The following is a 19,960-nucleotide window of genomic DNA, read 5'->3' on the forward strand; positions in this document are numbered from 1 at the left end:
CTGTTTGATCAACAGTGGTTGCCTGGAGCAAAGTTTGGAGGATTCTGAGACCACAACAGAGCTCAGTAGTGAAGAGTACTGTAATCAGTGATGTCTGCCACAGAACAGGCCTGGGAATGGTGGTGCTAATGGTGATAATTTAATGCATATAAATCAAGGGTTAAGAATGCAGAGAAGGGAGATTATCTCCAACTGCAGTCAGTGAAGTCTACAAGATAAAAGTGGGAATTAGATCCATCTTCAAGGATAGGCAGGATAACAGTGAGTGAAACATTTGAGCAAAAGGATTAGGGCATGAGAGTACAACAGTTCTGGGAAAGCAACTAGATGTGTTCCACTAGAATGCGAGCTCAAAGAGAAGGCTTATGTAGGAGAAGCGTAGGGGAAAGGACTAACCACACACAATAAAGAAGAGCTACAAGACTGACAAAAGTTGAAGCAAGGAGGAGAATAGGTTTTATTTGGCTACTTTGCAAGAATGAAGCCTGTCTGCCAGAATGGTTCTAACTACCAATTAGGTGTATCAAGGTTTGCGAGGAAGGAAGAAGACTTGCTTAATGGTTAATAATTAGTAACCTAAGCTTTAATCAGACAGTCCTGGGTACTAATCCTAGCTCTGTGCTCAGCTACATGACCTAAGCCTTGTAAATTTCAGTTTCCTCATCTGGTAAAATGGGAACCTCCTAACTCATTGTACTGAGTGTCAAATGGGAGGTAAATGTACATAAAACTTATAGTAAATTCTCAATAAATATTGATATTAGGTTGGTTAGCCAAAGAGAAATTTTCAAGGGAGAAAATATGTCACTCTCACTCTCTCTCAATGTCTCATACTTTGGGGAATCTTTTTGTTTTGTTTTGTTTTGTTTTTTCCTGGAGACAGGGTCTCATTCTATCACCCAGGCAGGACTGCTGTGGTGTGATCTTGGCTCACTCCTGATTCAACCTCCTCCCGGGCTCAAGTGATCCTCACCTCAGCCCCCTGAGTAGCTGGGACTACAGGCATGAGCCACCCACACCTGGCTAATTTTTGTATTATGTGTAGAGATGAGGTGTCATCACGTTGCCCAGGCTGGTCTCGGATCCCTGGGCTCAAGCAATCTGTCTGCCTTGGCCTCCCAAAGTGCTAGAATTACAGGTGTGAGCCACTGTGCCTGGCCCATAATTTGGGGAAATCTTAAATGAGACCTGCAAAGTGGCTAAGTGGCTCAGAAAACAAGTCTTTGAGATACCCACAGAAATTGAGCAGTATCAGTTTATTTTCCAGTAATGGGGAGAGGCTCAGGGATTAGGCTCTCTGTGGCTTAGGCATTTCTGGTGATGGTGCATTTTTTGTTGTTGACTTAATTCCTTACTGAGTTATAAGTAACTAGATAACTCTTAAGCAATAGAACAGTGGTAGAAAAATAATTATACAATCTCACCCAAGCTCTCTCCTATAAGGATTTCCCCCTTGTTTGAGTCAGTGCTGTAGTTTTTTTGTTTGTTGGTTTGTTTTGTTTTGTTTTGGAGATGGAGTTTTGCTCTTGTTGTCCAGGCTGGAGCACAATGGTGCGATCTCAGCTCACTGCAACCTGTGTCTCCTGGGTTCAAGCGATTCTCCTGCCTCAGCCTCCCCGGTAGCTGGGATTACAGGCATGCGCCACCATGCCTGGTTAATTTTGTATTTTTAGTAGAGATGGGGTTTATCCATGTTGGTCAGGCTGGTCTTGAACTCCCGACCTCAGGTGATCTGCCCGCCTCAGCCTCCCAAAGTGTTGGGATTATAGGCGTGAGTCACCGTGCCTGGTCAAAGTGCTGTAGTTTTAACCATCTGAAAGTGCTATACCCAAACAGTTGTCACAGAGAGATTATAAGAATAAACACACTGTGTGGCCATGTGGACCCTCTCTGAGGGTGTTTCTGAAGCCAAGTCCCAGTCCCCAAGGCCGCTATTACTTCAACATGCAGACCAAGCAGAGAGTCACATGATGATAGCAGGAGAATCATTTGAATCTGTGAGGTGGAGGTTGCAGTAGCCGAGATCGCACTACTACACTACAGCCTGGGTGACAGAGTGAAACTCTGTCTCAAAACAAAACAAACAAAATAGAAAAGGCCATTTAAAACACTTTCTACTATCAAGAGCCTTCCTAGACATGTGGAGATCTGCTGTGACAACTGCCCTGTCTTGGACACAGTTAGGGACTCTGAGATTAAGAAAGGGCTTGGGAGTGGTGACCTCAGCATGAGTGCAGGGCTGGTGGGACATCTTATCTTCTCAGGGCTGGTTCTGGGGTTTAGTGGTAGAGAACAAGGCACTGTATCCCTCCCTGTCTTGGCTGAGTGGGGACCGCTGCCCAGAGCTCACATAGCTGAGGCTGGGCCTGGGAGAGGAACGTGAAGCATCTGTGAGCTGGGAAGAGATCTGTCCATCCCAGAAAGTATAGGACTATTTACTGGAAAGGAAATATTCTACCTTTGGTAATGGAACAGGCAGTCAGCAGATAATTTTCAAAGTAAAGTAGTAACATTTCTGGCAAAGAGTGAGTCACTGAAACACTTCCTTTCCATTAACAGAGGTGTTACTGTGGGTGTACTAATTACAACAGGGCACTCTTTGTTGCAGTTTGGGGCTGTTCCTTCAGCAAGTGTAATGTATTAACTCTTTCTAAATCAATCTCTTGGGCGCAGCATGGTGCCTCATGCCTATAATCCCAGTACTTTGGGAGGCTGAGGCGGGCAGACTACTTGAGGTCAGGAGTTCGAGAGCAGCTTGGCCAACATGGTGAAACTCCATCTCTACTAAATATATAGAAAATATTAGCCAGTTGTGGTGGCAGGCGCCTGTACTGCCAGCTACCTGGGAGGCTGAGGCAGGAGAATTGTTCGAACCTGGGAGGTGGAGGTTGCAGTAGCCGAGATCGCACTACTGTACTCCAGCCTGGGTGACAGAGTGAGACTCTGTCTCAAAACAAAACAAAACAAAATAGAAAAGGCCATTTAAAACACTTTCTACTTTAACAGACACTGCTATGGGGGGTTTAAATGGGCCACTCAATGTCATCTAAAATGAGTTCATTTTCTTCGAGAGTTCTTGAGTTGTCACAGCATATGTAACCCCAAATCTCCAGTGACATGGGAAATTTGCAGTACCTCAGGCGAACACAGCTTCCCTGGCACCAGGCCAGTGTGTCACGGACTCCCTAGGACAGTTATTTTCAGTCTCGGCTCTGTTAAAGGTAATCACAATTTCTCACAAGTAATTAATGTGGAAAGATTTCTCTCTTTATAAGCAAGTGCTCTCACATGCATGCATGCTCTCTCACAACTGAGTCCTAATCCTACCTTGTCTGACGTAACCCAGGCTTTACCCATCTGAGCTCCACCACATCCTGAATTTGCACACAAAAATTTTCTACACAGCATGTTTTCATTCGAAGCTTGCTTTATTTCTTATGCCCAATGCTCAAATTTTTAACAGGTTAGCAACTTCAATTGTGTAGTGTTACTGTCCTAAATAAAACACCATATCTTAAATTAAGCAACATCTAACAAGATATTCAAGATTTGCCAACCATTAGTAATTTATATTCAAAGTCTTCCTCATAGGAGGCATTAAGATTGTATATACCAACCTGCATGTGCAGAGTCTAATATGTAAAATCATTTTAAAGATTCATTTTATAATTTTGTGTTTAGATCATTTTGTTTGGGGTTTTGATTTGATAGACTTGAGTTATATATACCTTGCATAGAACAACCAAAAATCAGAATCATTTCAGTGATGCTTCAAATCTGATTCTGATTTGGTTGCAAAAATGAAAACACCAGGCATAAGCATTCAAAACCCAGTTTCTTTTCCTAATTCTTTAATATGTAGAATTTTGGCTAGGCCAGAAGGATCTCTAAGGTACTTAATTAAGGAGATAAGATAGATAGATGAGAGACAGAGATACATAATATAGGGTCGGGCGCAGTGACTCACGCCTGTAATCCCAGCACTTTGGGAGGCCGAGGCGGGTGAATCACCTGAGGTCAGGAGTTCGAGAACAGCCTGGCCAACATGGCGAAACCTCGTCTCTACTAAAAATACAAAAATTAGCTGGGCGTGGTGGTGGGCACCTGTAATCCCAGCTACTCGGGAGGCTGAGGCAGAAGAATCGCTTGAACTTGGGAGGCAGGGGTTGCAGTGAGCCGAGAACGTACCACTGCACTCCAGCCTAGGTGACAGAGTGAGACTTGAAAAAAAGAAGCCTGGATGACAGAGTGAGACTTGGTCTCAAAAAAAAAAAAAAAAAAGATACATAATACATACACATATATATTATGTATATAATACATAATATATACATACATATATAATATATAATATACACACATATATATGTATACATAGAGACAGAGACCACGTATCTCAGTATTTTAGAGAACGTATAAGCAATATCATATATATATACACATACACACACACATATATATGTATTTTCAAATGAACTTAAGTCACTATCAACTCCCAAATTTCTAGAAAATATTATGGAAACCAATTAGTAGTGCTCAGTATTTTGCTAATATTGTCATGTCTGTGGCATGCTATGGAGTAAATATATTAATACAAACTAAATATATATGACTAAACTAGCAACCTTGTCTGTTTTCATCAGTTTTCAGAAATATATAAACATAAAGCTATATTCCTCATTAAAAGCAAAAGTCCCCATTATATAGGAATAACTATGGCTTTTTTTGTTTTCCCTATGTCAAACTGATTATTTATTGTTGTGGAAATCACTGGTTTTGAGGATATAGGAACTAGGCTACTCCTGTCATTTTAAAGAAACTATTATTTTGTTTAGTGTTTTTGGAGTATTGTGTACTTTGCAAGTATTTTAAATTAGAGACATATAAAGTCCAAAAACATACATATATTAGGTCTTCTATTACTGTTGTAATAAACAATCTAATAATACTGACCTAGAACATATTACCATGGTAAGAGCCCCGTATACAATTTACATTATTATCCCTATGTCACTGATCAGCAGTTCAAACACAAAACAGTTAACTCAATGTCAAGGTCATTTTATCATCCTGTAATGCCCTTTAACCCCCACTTAGCTCCTTATGGAAGAGTTCCTCTGGCTCCCAGCAATGAACTGTGGAATGAATACACAGTCATAAAGCTAAAGGTTCTTAAAGCTATAGGACTCTCAGAGGTTTTATAACCCAAGTCAACAATTACTAGCACACATACCACTAGTTCCGGACCCTAAGCCAGTGGCAGACAGCAGTAATCAATTTCAGAACTTTTGTTTTCAACTCTTTTTCAACAAACATCATACCAGATAATCCACTACCTATAAATGGTAAAAGATGCATGAATAGAATCTTCTTTGCTTTCCTAGCTAATCTAAATCCCTTTCTTCTTAATAAGAACCAAAGACTCAGAGAGTATAGGTAGCAGATACACTTTTTTGAAAATTAAAAAAATAGTTTTTAAGAGTCAGTCTCATTACTTTATGGCTCATTTTATTTTTTAGTGCCTGTGAAATGTAACAACAGGGACCTCAAGGGGTCTGTAATCTAGTTTTGAGAAAGAAAAGATTAACATGCTTGATATTTATATAGACTCATTCAGTGTTAATCTATGTTGCTGACATAGATCAGAGGGGGCTGAAACACACAGAGCAGAAGTTATGGAGGAAACAGAGTTTGATCTAAGTTTTAGGCTCATTTGTTCCCTTGACAAACACGGACAACCTTTTACTAACTCTCTGGGTCATAAATGGCTCAACAATTCAACAAATGTGTTCACCTTACTGTGCAATGTGACAGGTACTGTGGGCACAGAGAAGAGCAGCACAAAATTCCTTCCCTTAGGGTTCATGAGTTGGTGAGGGAGGCAGAAAAATCAGAATACACGGTAATAAATATCACACAGCAGCAGGAGAGGACAGTGGTTAGAAGCAGAGTCTCTGGAGCCAGACTTCCAGGGTTTGAATCCCAGCTCTGCCCTTGACCTTGGGCAAGTTTCTTAACTCTCAGTTTCCTGAAAATATGCTTGATGGAAAGATTAAATGGTTTAATACCTATATAGCACTCAGAACAGTACTTGGCACAGAGTAATGGATACATAAGTCTCAAAAAAAATTTTCTGTTTTTTTAAACCACCCAATTTGTGGTAATTTGTTATGGCAGCCACAGGAAAGGAATACAATGCTTCACCCTTAACTCCTCCCTTCCATCTCAGGAGTATAAAGTCCTGTTCTCTGTTCAGGGCCAATCCCTGACCAGGTCCCTCCACTTCACGCTGTCTTCTCCACGCAACATCACTCATTGTTTTCTCTCTCTTCTGCATTTATTATTATTATTTTTTAGAGACAGGGTTTGCTCTGTCACCTTGGCTGGAATGTACAGTTATGTGATCACGCACACTGCGGCCTGGAACCCCTGGCCTCATGTGATCTTCCCACGTCAGCCTCCTGAGTAGTTGGGGTTACAGGCACACACCATCATGCCTGGCTAATTTAATTTTTATTTTGCAGAGACAGGGGTCCTGCTGTGTTGCCCAGGCTGGTCTTGAATTCCTAGCCTAAAGCAATCCTCCCACCTTGGCCTCCCAAAGTGCTGGGATTACAGACATGAGTCACCATGCTCAGCTGCATTTTTATTTTTAATGATCACTTCTCTTCAGGTTCGGTCAGACTCAAGTCTCCTTAAAAAACAAAAAACAAAAACAAAACAAAACAAAGCTGGGTGCAGCGGCTCGCACTTGTAATCCCTAGCACTTTGGGAGGCTGAGGCAGGAGGATAGCTTGAAGCCAGGAGTTCAAGACCAGCCTGGGCAACAAAACGAGACCCTGTCTCTTAAAAAAAGAAAGAAAAGAAAAGAAAAGAAAATACTCTCTGGATCTTAAATATGACTTCCACTTTCTCTGAATTCTTTCACATCTAAGTGCCTCCAAATAAAAGCCCAGAAGGTCACGTCCCTGTCCTTTGTATCCCCAACGCTGTTCAACACCCTCCCCAGACCCCCTCACTCCTGCCCCTGAACCTGTCACCCATCACTGTTCCTGTTCTTAATTTCTATCACACCACTTCCGGTTTCTCCTATGGGGCCCTTCTCTTCCCAGGCCTCCAATGCTGGGGTTGTCCAGAACTCTGTCTTTGGTCTTCTCTTCTCCCTACTCTCCCACGATAGGTTCATTCATTCCCAAAGCCTCAATCAGGTCCCTGACATGCTCTCTTAAGTCGACACTCCACTCCATGTTTGTCTCCTGAGCACCAGACTTACTTAGCCAGGTGCTTGCTGCCTACCTTTGCCCAAACACCCCTCTGACTCCTCAAACTCAACATGTCCACCGTGGAACATGCCATGTTCTTTTCCAAGGCAGTGCCCCTTCCAGGACTCTCTGTTTTGCTAGAGATGGCCACTGCCTTCTCCCTTGGACCAAATTCAGCCAAGCCCTGCAGGTTAACCCCAAGCAGCTATCTTTCCATTGTGTTCCACTCCTGGCTGCTCAGCTGAGGCACCCATCTCCCCTTTCCTGGACCTTGGACCTGAACCATCCTACTGCTCTGCCCCCAGCCTCACCTCCACTTCACCTCCTCCTACTCTCTCTCTCCCTCATTCTACTCCTTGATGTTTCTCACACAAACTAGGATGTTCCCCAGATACCTGTGCAACTTTTTCCTTCACCTCTCCTCAGTCTTGATTCAACTGTCACCTTCTCAGTATGGCCTCTCCTGTCACCCTGTTTAAAACTGCAACCCCCCACCTTGCCACTCCACTCCCTGCCCTATACTACTCCAGAACACTATTCCCATCTAACATACTCTATACAGTAGGTTACCTATGTATTCTGTTTATGGTCTTCCTCTCTCTACTTGAACATTAAGTCCCATGAGAACATGCCGTATGACCCGGCTCTAGAACAATCCCTGGTGCACAGTGGGTGTCTGATACATATCCGTTAAATGAATGAATGGCTTAAGTGTTGATTACTATAGGGATATTCCTAAACAGTGCTGAGCCAAGGTTCTATGCAGGTGAGGGGCTGAGCCTGGAACCAGCGTGAACCGCTGCTGGGCCCTGTCTTCAAGGGCTAGACAGACAAAGCGGGAAAGCCTATGCAACGTCTCAAATTAGCACTTCCAGATGCACGCTACATGAGCTCCAGGGTAGAGACATGAGGCTGGGCAAGGGTATTACTAAGACCATGAAGGAGCTGTTTCTGATTTTAGATAATAGAATCAGAATCTATGCATGATTGCTTCCTTAGTGCTCCAAAGAAAACACTTTAGAATGAATAAGCTTGCCAGCTCTGTCATGTAAATGCCAATACCTATTGCTGTTTCTGAGTAGCTCTAAGTTGAAATCAGAGTTTTCAAATGACTGAAGTAATGGCATAACTGGTCTGGAGGGAAAGATTAGGTTTTATATTGTGTGAATAGGGTGAGGATATAAGAAGTGCCTTAACAACATTATATACTATATAACCATTATTGGATGACCCGAATCAGAAGGCTGGTAGAATTCTCACTCAGTAACTCTGCTTGGACAGAATTCCCACTTAGAGCATAAAACCTTCTTTCAGAATTTACATACTTAAATTATATTTATATAAATTATATATTTAAATAATATATTTAAATGAATTGAGGATTAGCGATTAGCCTGTGGGGTACAAAACAAAATGATTCATTCTTTCCATTTCCCCTTTAAAGAAATGAATAATGCTACGGAGACAGTTACTAGCTCAGACAGAGCAGGTCATCAAAACACTTGAATCACCCTAAATTATAGGTGGGAGACTAAGCAGAACAGACACAGAGACATAATATGAGATAATTTATTTAATAAGAAAATATTAATTTTCTCATAATCAAATTATTCATATTTACCTTAAAATAACAACTATTGAGTGCTGAATATATGCCAGCCACACAACTGAGTATTTTTCACATTATCTTAATCACCTCTAATAACAAACGAGGTAATGACTAATATCTCCAATTTCCAGATGAGGAAACTGAGGCTTGTAGGGAATACACAATTTGCCTACATGATAGAGCTTGATAGTACCAGAATTCAAATCCCAAGGACTTTTCACTCCAGGCTCTGTGCTCATTCTACCATTCTATGGAAGTAAAGAATAAGCCTATAAGAATTATAATGAAAGGCCGGGCGCAGTGGCTCAAGCCTGTAATCCCAGCACTTTGGGAGGCCGAGACGGGCGGATCACGAGGTCGGGAGATCGAGACCATCCTGGCTAACATGGTGAAACCCCGTCTCTACTAAAAAAATACAAAAAACTAGCCGGGTGAGGTGGCGGGCGCCTGTAGTCCCAGCTACTGGGGAGGCTGAGGCAGGAGAATGGCGTAAACCCGGGAGGCGGAGCTTGCAGTGAGCTGAGATCCGGCCACTGCACTCCAGCCTGGGCGGCAGAGCGAGACTCCGTCTCCAAAAAAAAAAAAAAAAAAAAAAAAAAAAAAGAATTATAATGAAAGCCGTGAAAATGTTCCTAGTGGTATTTTAGTAGGGGATAGAGGATTTTCCTGTGAAAATCGAAGATATTATTTTCAGGAAGCATGTAAGGTGTCACAGAAATTAACCAAGATGGTCACCTAACTATTCAATCCCTTCATCTTGTGAACAAGAATTTGAGAAATGTTTGGTTCTTAGCATTTCCTTGTCCATGAAAAGAGTGAACTTCCACTCCTGATGAAGATGACCTTTATTACATTTCCCCTCATGTGCTGTATCTTGAAAAATCAGACTTTAAGCTGGCTCATAAAAATCTTTGCCCCTTATTTCTATAATCAAATATTTTAAAGTGTCAGGGCTACTAAATTATAGTAGTGACTGAACATCTCATTTCATTATTATTTCTTTAAATTTTTTTTAGAACTAGAGATGAGATCAGGCCAGTCTCAAACTCCTGGACTCACTCATTCCTGCCACCTTGGCCTTCCAAAGTCCTAGGATTACAGGTGAGAGCCACTGCACCTGGTCAGGGACCAAACATTTCAATGGCTATAATCAGAAAATGATGTTTTGTCAGGATAGTTAATACATTTCACAGTTTTTTTCTTTAAGGTCCACATGCTGAAAAGTCCAGAAGGGAGGCTGCATCAGAGCTCCTGTGATTTTTCTTGATCAGTTAAGGCAGTTATAAAATAAATTCTTACTATCATGATCTAGCAAGGGTTTACGAATAGACTCAGTGCCACTGTTATAAGTCACTGGAATTTCACTGCCAGTTAAACAAATCAGCCCTTACAGACTACACAAACAGAAGTATGATTTTCCACTCAGGCCCAGTACTCTGAAGAAAAAGGAAAAGGAAAGGATCCCTGTTAATGGGCACATTGGGGGTGGTCTAGGTTTGAGACTTCTCCGACCGGAAGCAGGACTGCCCTTTGTTGCCATCTGAGGGAGCAAATATCCAGGAAGATTTCAGCTGGACACTTGATTTTTAAGTGGTGACTTTCCTTTCTGGAGAAAAATACTCAAACCAAGCTCTTGGGGCTCACATACATTAAAATTGGAGGAAAGTGCCCATCTGAGACCAAAGGCCATGTCTGCAAAATGGGCATGTACTTCTTCTTGACCCTGAAGACGTATTCATGCAACCGATTCCAAAGGCCAGGGAACAATTGCTTAAAATCTTTTCCAAACCAGTCTCTAGTGAATTGCATGCTGACCGGTGGTGTGCAACACTTGGGTAACAAGTGAGTATCTCTGGAGAGCCCCATGCTGAAAAGGCAGGATAACTCCACTTTCACAGGGAATCAGGAGGGAGGCACAAGCCAGTGTTTACCCTGCAAAGTCTTTTTTTTTTTTTTTTTTTTCCTTTTAGACAGGGTCTTACTCTTGTTGCCCAGGCTGGAGTGCAGTGTTGCGATCATGGCTCACTGCAGCCTCCACCTCCCTGGGCTCAGGTGATCCTCCCACCTCAGCCTCCTGAGTAGCTAGGAGTATAGATGTGCACCACCACACTAATTTTTGTACTTTTTTGTAGAGATGGAGTTTTGCCATGTTGCCCAGGCTGGTCTCCAACTCCTGGGCTCAAGCAATCCTCCTTCCTTGGCCTCCCAAAATGTTGGGATTATAGGTGTAGTCATCTTTTTCTTTCCTTTTTTTTTTTTTTTTGGTAGATTCTTGGTCTCTCACCCAGGCGGGAGTGCAGTGGCACAATCTTGGCTGACTTCAACCTCTGCCTTCTGGGTTCAAGCAATTCTCCTGACTCAGCCTCCTGGGTAACTGGGATTACAGGCGTGAGCCACCTCGCCCTGGCCCTCTCTCAAAGTCTTCAAAAAGAGCTTTAACAATTAATCCTCGACTCTTATCACTAGGAAAACAAACAAAGCCATCTCTTCTCTTTGGCCTAAAGGAAATCAAGTCGTTCTTTGTAGCATATGCTATTTAAATATGGTGGAGTAGGATAAACTTTCCCTTAAAAATGTCCAAAACCGAAGGAAAAAAAAATTCCAAAACCACTTGGCACTTGTTGGGGGAAATAGTCAAGATTTGCTTCTCTACTTCTCTCCTTTCCTCCTACAAATAGCCTCTGCTAGGGTCATTCCAGGATGTTATTTATTTACTAGAAACCTGACTTTCCTTTGCACAAGGTTCTGGAGAATCCAATCTGACCCCAACAATCCCATTAACTTCCAAAGGCCATTTCCCTGCCCTATTCCCACCCTAAGGGGAGGGGGCGGTTCGGAGGGGAAGCAGACAACAGCAAATATTCTGAGATTTAGGAGCAGCAACTGGAGAGGAAGGTACTCGAGTTTGGGAGGAGACAAGCTGTCCCCACTTGCCTTTTCAGCAAACACAGCTGCAGTTTCCAAAGGGAAGGTGGAGCCTGCCGAGGAATCCACATTCCTCAGAGGGTGCAACAGCCCTCACCTGCTGAGGAGCTATCACGGGAAAGGAGATAGATATGGCCCTAATCCCAAGGAAGCGCATCCCCGGGCCAGAGCTAGAAACACACAACCTTGGCAAAAAATCAGAATCTAAATAACTCATACCTCTGAGCAATGGCTCAGACATCCACCTGGTCCAGTGATCTGTGAGGGGTGGATCACTTAAATACACACTTGTTTAAAAACAGGCAAGGATGGCTTAAACATTATTTTAAATACAAAAACAACGTGGAGAGCAAGGAAGGCAGGAGGGGAGGCGGCTGAGTTCTCTTAACTCTATTCCCCCGTGACCTCCCGCGGGCCACAATGGCACATCCCAGAATTCAGGCACGAATGTGGCAGCTTTTCAGAGCCCGGGTGCAGGCAGTCGACGCTCGCCGCGTGGGAAGGCACCGTTCCACGCACTGCCCATGGTGAGCGGCGACAGCGTTCTCAGCCTCCCTCCCCCAAGGGTCCGGCCCATCCCGGAGGCCAAGGTGCCTCTTCCAATTCGACGGAGAACTGTAGTCCACACTCAATCTCTGTCCGGGCAGCGTGGTTGGGGGTGTGGGGGTGAGGAAGGTGGCGATGTTAGGGGGAGATACGGTGCGGGATTAACAAAGAAAAAAATCGAACCCTGTTTTCAAACGAGCAGAACCAAGAGCTACTTGCTTCCCTTTCGACTCCCAAGCCCCTTTGATCATTTTGGGTAGAGCAGGAACCAGCAGCTCAAGGAGCACTCAAATGGGAGTCCCTGAGGAGCTTTGTTCTTATTGTGCAGTAATTAGAGCGCTTGAGGGTGGGGGAGGGAAGGCCCCGCGGGGGACTCGAGGCTAAGGCCGAGGGGGCATTGAGGGACCCTGCATGGAGTGCGCCAGCGCCAAGCCCACCCTCACAGCCGCACGCGGCCTGGGCGCAGAGAGCGCGTGAGGGTGCGCTCATCGCCCACCCGCCGCGCCGCTCACCTAGCACCACCGCGGCCACGGTGGACAGTAGCAGCCAGTTATTCTTCAGGAACCGCTTCCACTCGCATCCCTTCCTCGCCGGTTTCCCCATGGCTGTCGCCGCTATTGTGCCCTGGGCTCGGCCGTGAGCGCGTGGGCTGGGCGACCCGGGGACTGCTGGCTGCTTGGCGGCGCGGCGAGATGCTGGTGCACAGGGGATAGGTGAGAGCTGGCCGCTGCAGTCGCCGCGGTCACCACCGCCGTTGCCGCCGCCACCCGGGATCGCGCACCGCGCCTGCCGCCCTGCCAGCCCGGTGGTTTTGCGTGGCAGGCGCGCCCGGCTCCTCCTGCCGCCGCCGCGCTCTGCGGCGCCCGGGCCAACCAGCGAGGAAGGAGGGAGGAGCGGCGGGCCCGGGAAGGAGGGTGGGTGCGTGCGTGGGGCGCCTGGGGTCCCTAGGGAGCAGGCGTGGGAGGGCGCCCAGCGCTGCGGCAGGAGCTGGGGCAGCCTCTCCGGGAATCCTGAGTCCCGCCCCACAGCCTTCCACTGGAGTCTGTCTCGCTTTCCACGCCCCACTCATGCTAGGTCTTCGGGTTCAGGGTTTTCTTATGTCCCTAACCCAGAGAGGCGGAGCCACTGCCCTCCTTGGCGTGGGCTTCATCCTGCACGTCTCCCTCTCCGTTCTCCACACCAGCTATTTCCAGTGCCGGCACCCTAGAGAACGGGTGCCCTTTCGAGTTGGGGGAAGCTGATTCTGCCTTGGGTCCCTCTTGCCCCGCTACGCAGGCTGGGATGTGCCAGCAGCCGCGAAAGCCTGAAGCCTCTGGGAGGAGAGAAAGGAGTCCTGGGGCAGAACAGGGCTCTGGAAACTTTCACGCGGAGCCTCCAGTGCCCCCCCACAGGGATTATTAATTCTCCTCTTCGAGTCGCTGGAGGTGATTTGTCTGTGGACACTGGGCTTGGAAGTGTTCCCTGCACAAGGAGATGGTGATTTCTCTTAGAACTTTACTTCCGCTCCTTGTGACCACAGGCCCTGGAGCATGGAGGCTTGGTGCAGTAATTAGGACTGAGAACCGGACCCGGGAGCTGTTCTGGGGAGAAAGTGGGCGGTCCATCCCCTAAGGTCCAACGGATTGGAAAGGCAAACACAGGAGAAACTAGGTTAGTGGTGCCAAATATATTTGGTGTTGCTAAGTGAATTTCTGATTCTCTTCCATTTTCTACCCAGTTCACTCTCACATATACAAACTCTTTCCCTCCGTATACCGAATCAGTACCTCCGCAGCTGCAAGCGGTCTTCTTATCAGCTTTCCTAAAATTAGTGAGCCCGGAACTCTTTTTGCTATTGTAGAATCTACTCTGATTGTGGGTAGGGAGAATTTCCCCTACTAGATTTTCTGATGACTAAATCCTCACAATTTGAGCTTCATTCCTTTGGCGTAAATTGATAGAAGCATCTTTTAAGCGATAATGGATTAAGATTTACAACTTTGTGGACTTTAGTATGAATGAGTTTATCAGCTCTTTCCAGAAAGCAAACTTTGACAGAAAGGTTAGAGGGATTTTAAGGTCTTTGGGTGTCTGAGGAAGATCTGAAGAAATGTCAGAAGGGGGGCCGGTAGCTGTGGCTCACGCCTGTAATCTCAGGACTTTGGGCATCCGAGGCGGGCGGATCACGAGATCAGGAGATTAAGACCATCCTGGCTAACACAGTGAAAACCCGTCTCTGCTAAAAATACAAAAAAAATTAGCAGGGCGTGGTGGCACGTGCCTGTAGTCCCAGCTACTTGGGAGGCTGAGGGAGGAGAATCGCTTGAACCTGGGAGGCGAAGATTGCAGTGAGCCGAGATCAAGCCACTGCACTCCAGCCTGGGCGACAGAGTGAGACTATCTCTAAAAAAAAAAAAAAAAAAAAAAAAAAAAAAAAAGAAATGTCAGAAGGGAAACTATCAAGAAAGCGAGAACAGTGCCGGGCACTGTGGCTCACACCCGTAATCCCAGCACTTTGGGAGGCGAAGGCAGGCGGATCACTTGAGGTCAAGAGTTCGAGACCAGCCTGACTAACATGGCAAAGTCTCGTCTACCAAAAATACAAAAATTAGCCAGGCTTAGTGCCATGCGCCTGTAATCCCAGCTATTTGGGAGGCTGAGGCAGGAGAATCACTTGAACCCAGGAGGTGGAGGTTGCAGTGAGCCAAGATCACGCCACAGCACTCTAGCCTGGGCAAACAGAGGGAAATCCTATCTCAAAAAAAAAAAAAAAAAAAAAAAAAAAAAAAAAGTGCACGAGAGAAGACTTGTCCCACAGTAAAAAAACAGCTGGAAAAAACCCAAATGTCCAACATAAATGGAATGGTAAATATATTATGGAACTGCCAAGCAACAGTACCTTATGCAGCCTACATAAAGGAAGTTTATGAAGTTTTTAACAGCATGGGATAGCACATGTTATAAATCTATATTTATAAATATAAAGGGAAGAAAGAAATACTAAAATTGCATATACAATTTGATCACATGTATGTAAAATAAACATATTGGCTGGGTGCAGTGGCTCACACCCATAATCCCAGAACTTAGGGAAGCTGAGACAGGAGGACTGCGTGAGCCCAGGAGTTTAAGACCAGCCTGGACAACATAGTTAGACCTCTGTTTCTACAAACATTAAACCAACCAATTAACAAGCAGATGAAATAAAACCATGTGCTTAGAAAAAAAGACCAGAAGAAATATGTCAAGATTTTAACAATGGTCATCTTTGCCTTCTATCTTTTGTATTTCCAAAGTGTCTACCATAGAACCGGGAGTGTTGGCTCACACCTGTATTCCCAGCACTTTGGGAGGCTAAGGCAGAAGGATCACTTGAGGCCAGGAGTTTGAGACCAGCCTGGGCAACTTAGTGAAATCTTGGCCCTACAAAACTTAATAAATAAATAAATAAATAACCTGGGCATGATGGCACATGCCTGTAGTCCCTGCTACTTGAAAGGCTGAGGTAAGAGGATGGCTTGAGCCCAGGAGTTTGAGGTTGCAGGGAGCTATGATTGCACCACTGCACTCCAGCCTGGGTGACAAGAGGCCTTACATCACCCATAGCACTTTCACACTGGGAGGCCAAAGCCCTTGGTCCCCTGAAGGTTTGCTTCAAAATCACTGACAGGCAGATTCATTAATAGGAGAAAAGGCATACCAATGTATTTAACATACACACAGGAGCCTTCAAAATGAAGACCTAGCCTCCCAATGAGGTACAGAAGTTTGTATACCATCTTGAGGTTACAGAGAGAATGGGGGCTTGAATCATGGTAAAACAGGTTGTGGGAGGTGGGGAGAACAGGAATTGCTGAGGGGATTAGGAGGGAGAATGAATGGATCGCTGAACAGAGATTAATTTGTGAATAGTTCTCTTTGATAGTGAAAGTGTCTGTTCAGGTGTGGTTACATTCTTGGTCTTACAGGAAGGGGAAGAACAAACAATTACTTTCTTTGATGGGTCTGAATCTTAGGCAGATAAAGGAACTTCCACTTCTTTGTGAGAGACCTTGAGGTTTCTCCACGTCAACATGTCAAAATGCCATATTTTGGGGTGTTGGATTCTGAGCCCAACAACACCTAAAGCCCCTATAGTGCATACTTGTTTTATGTTCATTTAAATTATGCATTGAAAATAGTGCAATATAAAAGATTTAAAAAATTTCAATATATACAAACATTTTGAAATAATCAAAATCTCCCTGACTAAAAGCAAAAGTCAAGCCAGGTGTGGTGGCTCATGCCTGTAATCCCACCTCTCCTCTTTGGGAGGCCAAGGCAGGTGGATTGCCAGAGGTCAGGAGTTTGAGACCAGCCTGGCCTACATAGTGAAACCTCGTCTCTGCTAAAAATACAAAAAATTAGCTGGCCATGGTGGCAGGCACCTATAATTCCAGCTACTCGGGAGGTTGAGGCAGGAGAATTGTTTGAACCTGGAGAGGCGGAGGTTGCAGTGAGCCGAGATTGCGACATTGCACTCCAGCCTGGGCAACAAGAGCAAACAAAACTCCGTCTCAAAAAAAAAAAAAAAAAAAAAAAAAAAAAAAAAAAAAAAAGCAAAGGCAGGAGTCTCAAAAGTTCAACGCTGGTAGTACAATCCCCTGATGGGTTCTTGCCTGCCACACAGGTAGAGCTGATTCACTGAGACACTGGTATTGTTGTAAAGATGGAGCTTAATTAATACAAAGCTAGTCACATGGGGAGACAGGAGATTATTACTCAAATCAGCCTCCCTGGAAATTTGGAGGCTGGAGTTTTTAAGAATAACTTGGCAGTCAGGGTTTAGGGAATAGATTCTGCTGGTTGGATGAAGATGAAATCACAGGGGTGTGGAAACTAGTCCTTATGCAGAGTCAGTCTCTGGGGTGGGGCTATAGGACTGGTTGATTTGTGGATCTGATTGTGGTCAGCCAGTCCTCAGAAATCCAAAAGTCTGAAAAACATCTCAGAAAACCAATCTTAGGGCTGAGCACGGTGGCTTACGCCTGTAATCACAGCACTTCGGGAGGCCAAGGCGGGTGGATTACTTGAGGTCAGGAGTTCAAGACCAGCCTGGCCAACATGGTGAAACCCTGTCTCTACTAAAAATACAAAAATTAGCTGGGCATGGTGGTGAGTGCCTGTAATCCCAGCTACTTGGGAGGCTGAGGCAGGAGAATCGCTTGAACCCAGGAGGTGGAAGTTGCAGGGAGATGAGATTGCTTTACTGCACTCCAGCCTGGTCGACGAGAGTGAAACCCTGTCCCCCCGCCACCCCCATGCCAAAAAAAAAAAAAAAAAGGAAAAAGAAAACCAATCTTAGGTTCTACAACATGTGATGATGTTATCTACAGGAGTACATTGGAGAAGTTACAAATCTTGTGTCCTCTGGAACAATGGTTGGTGATCATTTACGCCTACATCTTAGCAGATTTCAGGCTCCCTTCATAATCCTGATCTTTTGTCTTTTCATTGGTTCTATAAAGACGATTCCTGTCCTCCAATGAGGAGGGGATAGTTTTGGGAAGGGCTATTACTATCTGTACTTCAAGGTTAAACTGTAACTTCCTCCTAAAGTTAGTTTGGCCTATAGTGGGTACAGTGGCTCACCCCTGTAATCCCAGCACTTTGGGAGGCCAAGGTGGGTAGATCACCTGAGGTCAGGAGTTCAAGCCCAGCCTGGCCAACATGGTGAAACCCGTCCCTACTAAAAATACAAAAGTTAGCCAGGTGTGGTGGCAGAGGCCTGTAATCCCAACTACTCAGGAGGCTGAGGCAGGATAATTGCTTGAACCCGAGAGGCAGATGTTACAGTGAGCTGAGACTATGCCACTGCACTCCAGCCTGGGTAACAGAGCAAGACTATGTCTCAAAGAAAAAAAAAATTAGCCTAGCATGGTGGCACATACCTGTGGTCCCAGCTACTCGGTAGGCTGAGGCAGGAGAATTGCTTGAACTTGGGAGGCAGAGGTTGCAGTGAGCCTTAACCATGCCACTGCACTCCAGCATGGGTGACAAAAAAAAAAAAAAAAAAAAAAAAAAAACTTAGTTTGGCTTATGCCCAGGAATGAACAAGGATAGCTTACAGGTTAGAAGCAAAGTAGAGTCAGCTATGTCAGATTTCTCTTACTGTTATAATTTTTGAAAAGGCAATTTCAGTGGGCCAAGTGGATTTTAAACTGTATTTATACTATTGCTACATAGAAGTTCCATTTTAGCTGGTAATAACAAACAAAAACAAACACATACAAAGCACTTATATACCAGGCACTCTTCTAAGCACTTGGCCCAAATTAATTCACTTGGTCCTCTCAGTATCTCAGTGAGGTAAGGATTATTGTTTCCTCATGAGGTTGTTGGAAGAATCAAATGAAATATTATGGCTTATCATCCTTATCTTACAGCCGAGGAAACTGAGGCACAAAAAGATTCAGCTCCTTGTCTAAGTTTCCCCTTTTAGGAGGAGAAAGGGTTGAGCCAGATGGTCTGGCTCTGGAATTTGTGCATTTAACCAACACCTGTTTTTTTTTTTAATTTTTTATTTTTCCCGACACTGAGTCTCACCCTGTTGCCTAGGCTGCAGTGCAATGGCACTCAGATCTCGGCTCACTGCATCCTCCACCTCCCAGGTTCAAGTGATTCTCCTGCCTCAGCCTCTTGAGTAGCTGGGATTACAGGTGTGCACCACCACACCCAGGTAAATTTTTTGTATATTTAGTAGAGATGGAGTTTCACCATGTTGGTCAGGCTGGTCTCAAACTCCGGACCTCGTGATCTGCCCACCTTGGCCTCCCAAAGTGCTGGGATTACAGGCATGAGCCACCGCACCCAGCCACCAACACCTCTTATGTAAGGAACAAATATAGAGTTGTTACAAAAAGAACTAGCTGAGTTACATGTTGTATTTTGTGCAAGGTCTTTAAGAGTCCATTCACCTGTATCCAGCAGACACTTGGGTCTCTAATGTGCTGTGCTCAGTAGGGCACTAAATACATTTTATGGGGCAGTGGTTGGACTCCTGCATCGTCTGTAACTGCTGCTGGCACCCAATTCTATGACATTTCTCTGCCTAAAGCAAAATACAGGATATGAAGCATCACTTTGGGGAGATGTCTAGTGATACTGGTCTTTAACTTCAATTCTTTTTTACTTTATTGTCTTCTAATAGTCATGGACACAAATGATCTTAAACTGAACAAAAGTTGAGAGGCATTTCCCTTGTAAGCTCTACTTTGAAGAACTTGGTCACTCAGCTCCTGGGAGAAAAAGTTCTCTCTCCAAGTCAAATAGAAAGAATTGTTAGAATTTTTTTTTCCTTCCAATAAATGCTAGCATCTCTCTTTTTCCCCCAAGTCCTTCAAATTCCACCATCCAAATAAACCTTTGACTAGTTTTTATTAATTACATTTTGCTAGTATGCTGCTGCTGCTTTTTAAAGATTTAAGTAATTCTGGCATTTCCTTCGTTGTTATTTTTTTCCCTTTTTAAAAAATAGTTGACTCATGGCCTCTCCTGTTAGTTATTAAAGGAAGGAGACTTTGACTTTGCCACACGAAGTTGTATCAGCAGGCCTTATATATTAATTGGGATATAAATGAAAAAGGCATTCAGAAACAAA

At 44.5% G+C, this 19,960-nt stretch overlaps 1 protein-coding gene and 1 long non-coding RNA gene across 3 annotated transcripts in view; one reads left to right on the top strand and one right to left on the bottom strand.

Moving 5' to 3' along the window:
* The window catches only part of SLC1A1 (solute carrier family 1 member 1), a 91,803-nt gene extending 78,646 nt beyond the window's left edge, over positions 1-13,157 (bottom strand). For both annotated transcript variants that reach the window (XM_005581801.5, XM_074017543.1), the window contains exon 1: positions 12,855-13,157. In XM_005581801.5, the coding sequence (XP_005581858.1) occupies positions 12,855-12,945 (91 nt within the window). In that variant the 5' untranslated portion in view covers positions 12,946-13,157. The remainder of the gene's footprint in view (positions 1-12,854) is intronic.
* A 306-nt stretch (positions 13,158-13,463) lies between these two features.
* The window catches only part of LOC102123186 (uncharacterized), a 148,213-nt gene continuing 141,716 nt past the window's right edge, over positions 13,464-19,960 (top strand). Inside the window, exon 1 of the long non-coding RNA XR_006692870.3 lies at positions 13,464-13,992. This is a non-coding gene — a long non-coding RNA (uncharacterized lncRNA). The remainder of the gene's footprint in view (positions 13,993-19,960) is intronic.

Source organism: Macaca fascicularis, chromosome 15, assembly GCF_037993035.2.
Source record: "Macaca fascicularis isolate 582-1 chromosome 15, T2T-MFA8v1.1".
Classification (NCBI taxonomy): Eukaryota; Metazoa; Chordata; class Mammalia; order Primates; family Cercopithecidae; genus Macaca; species Macaca fascicularis.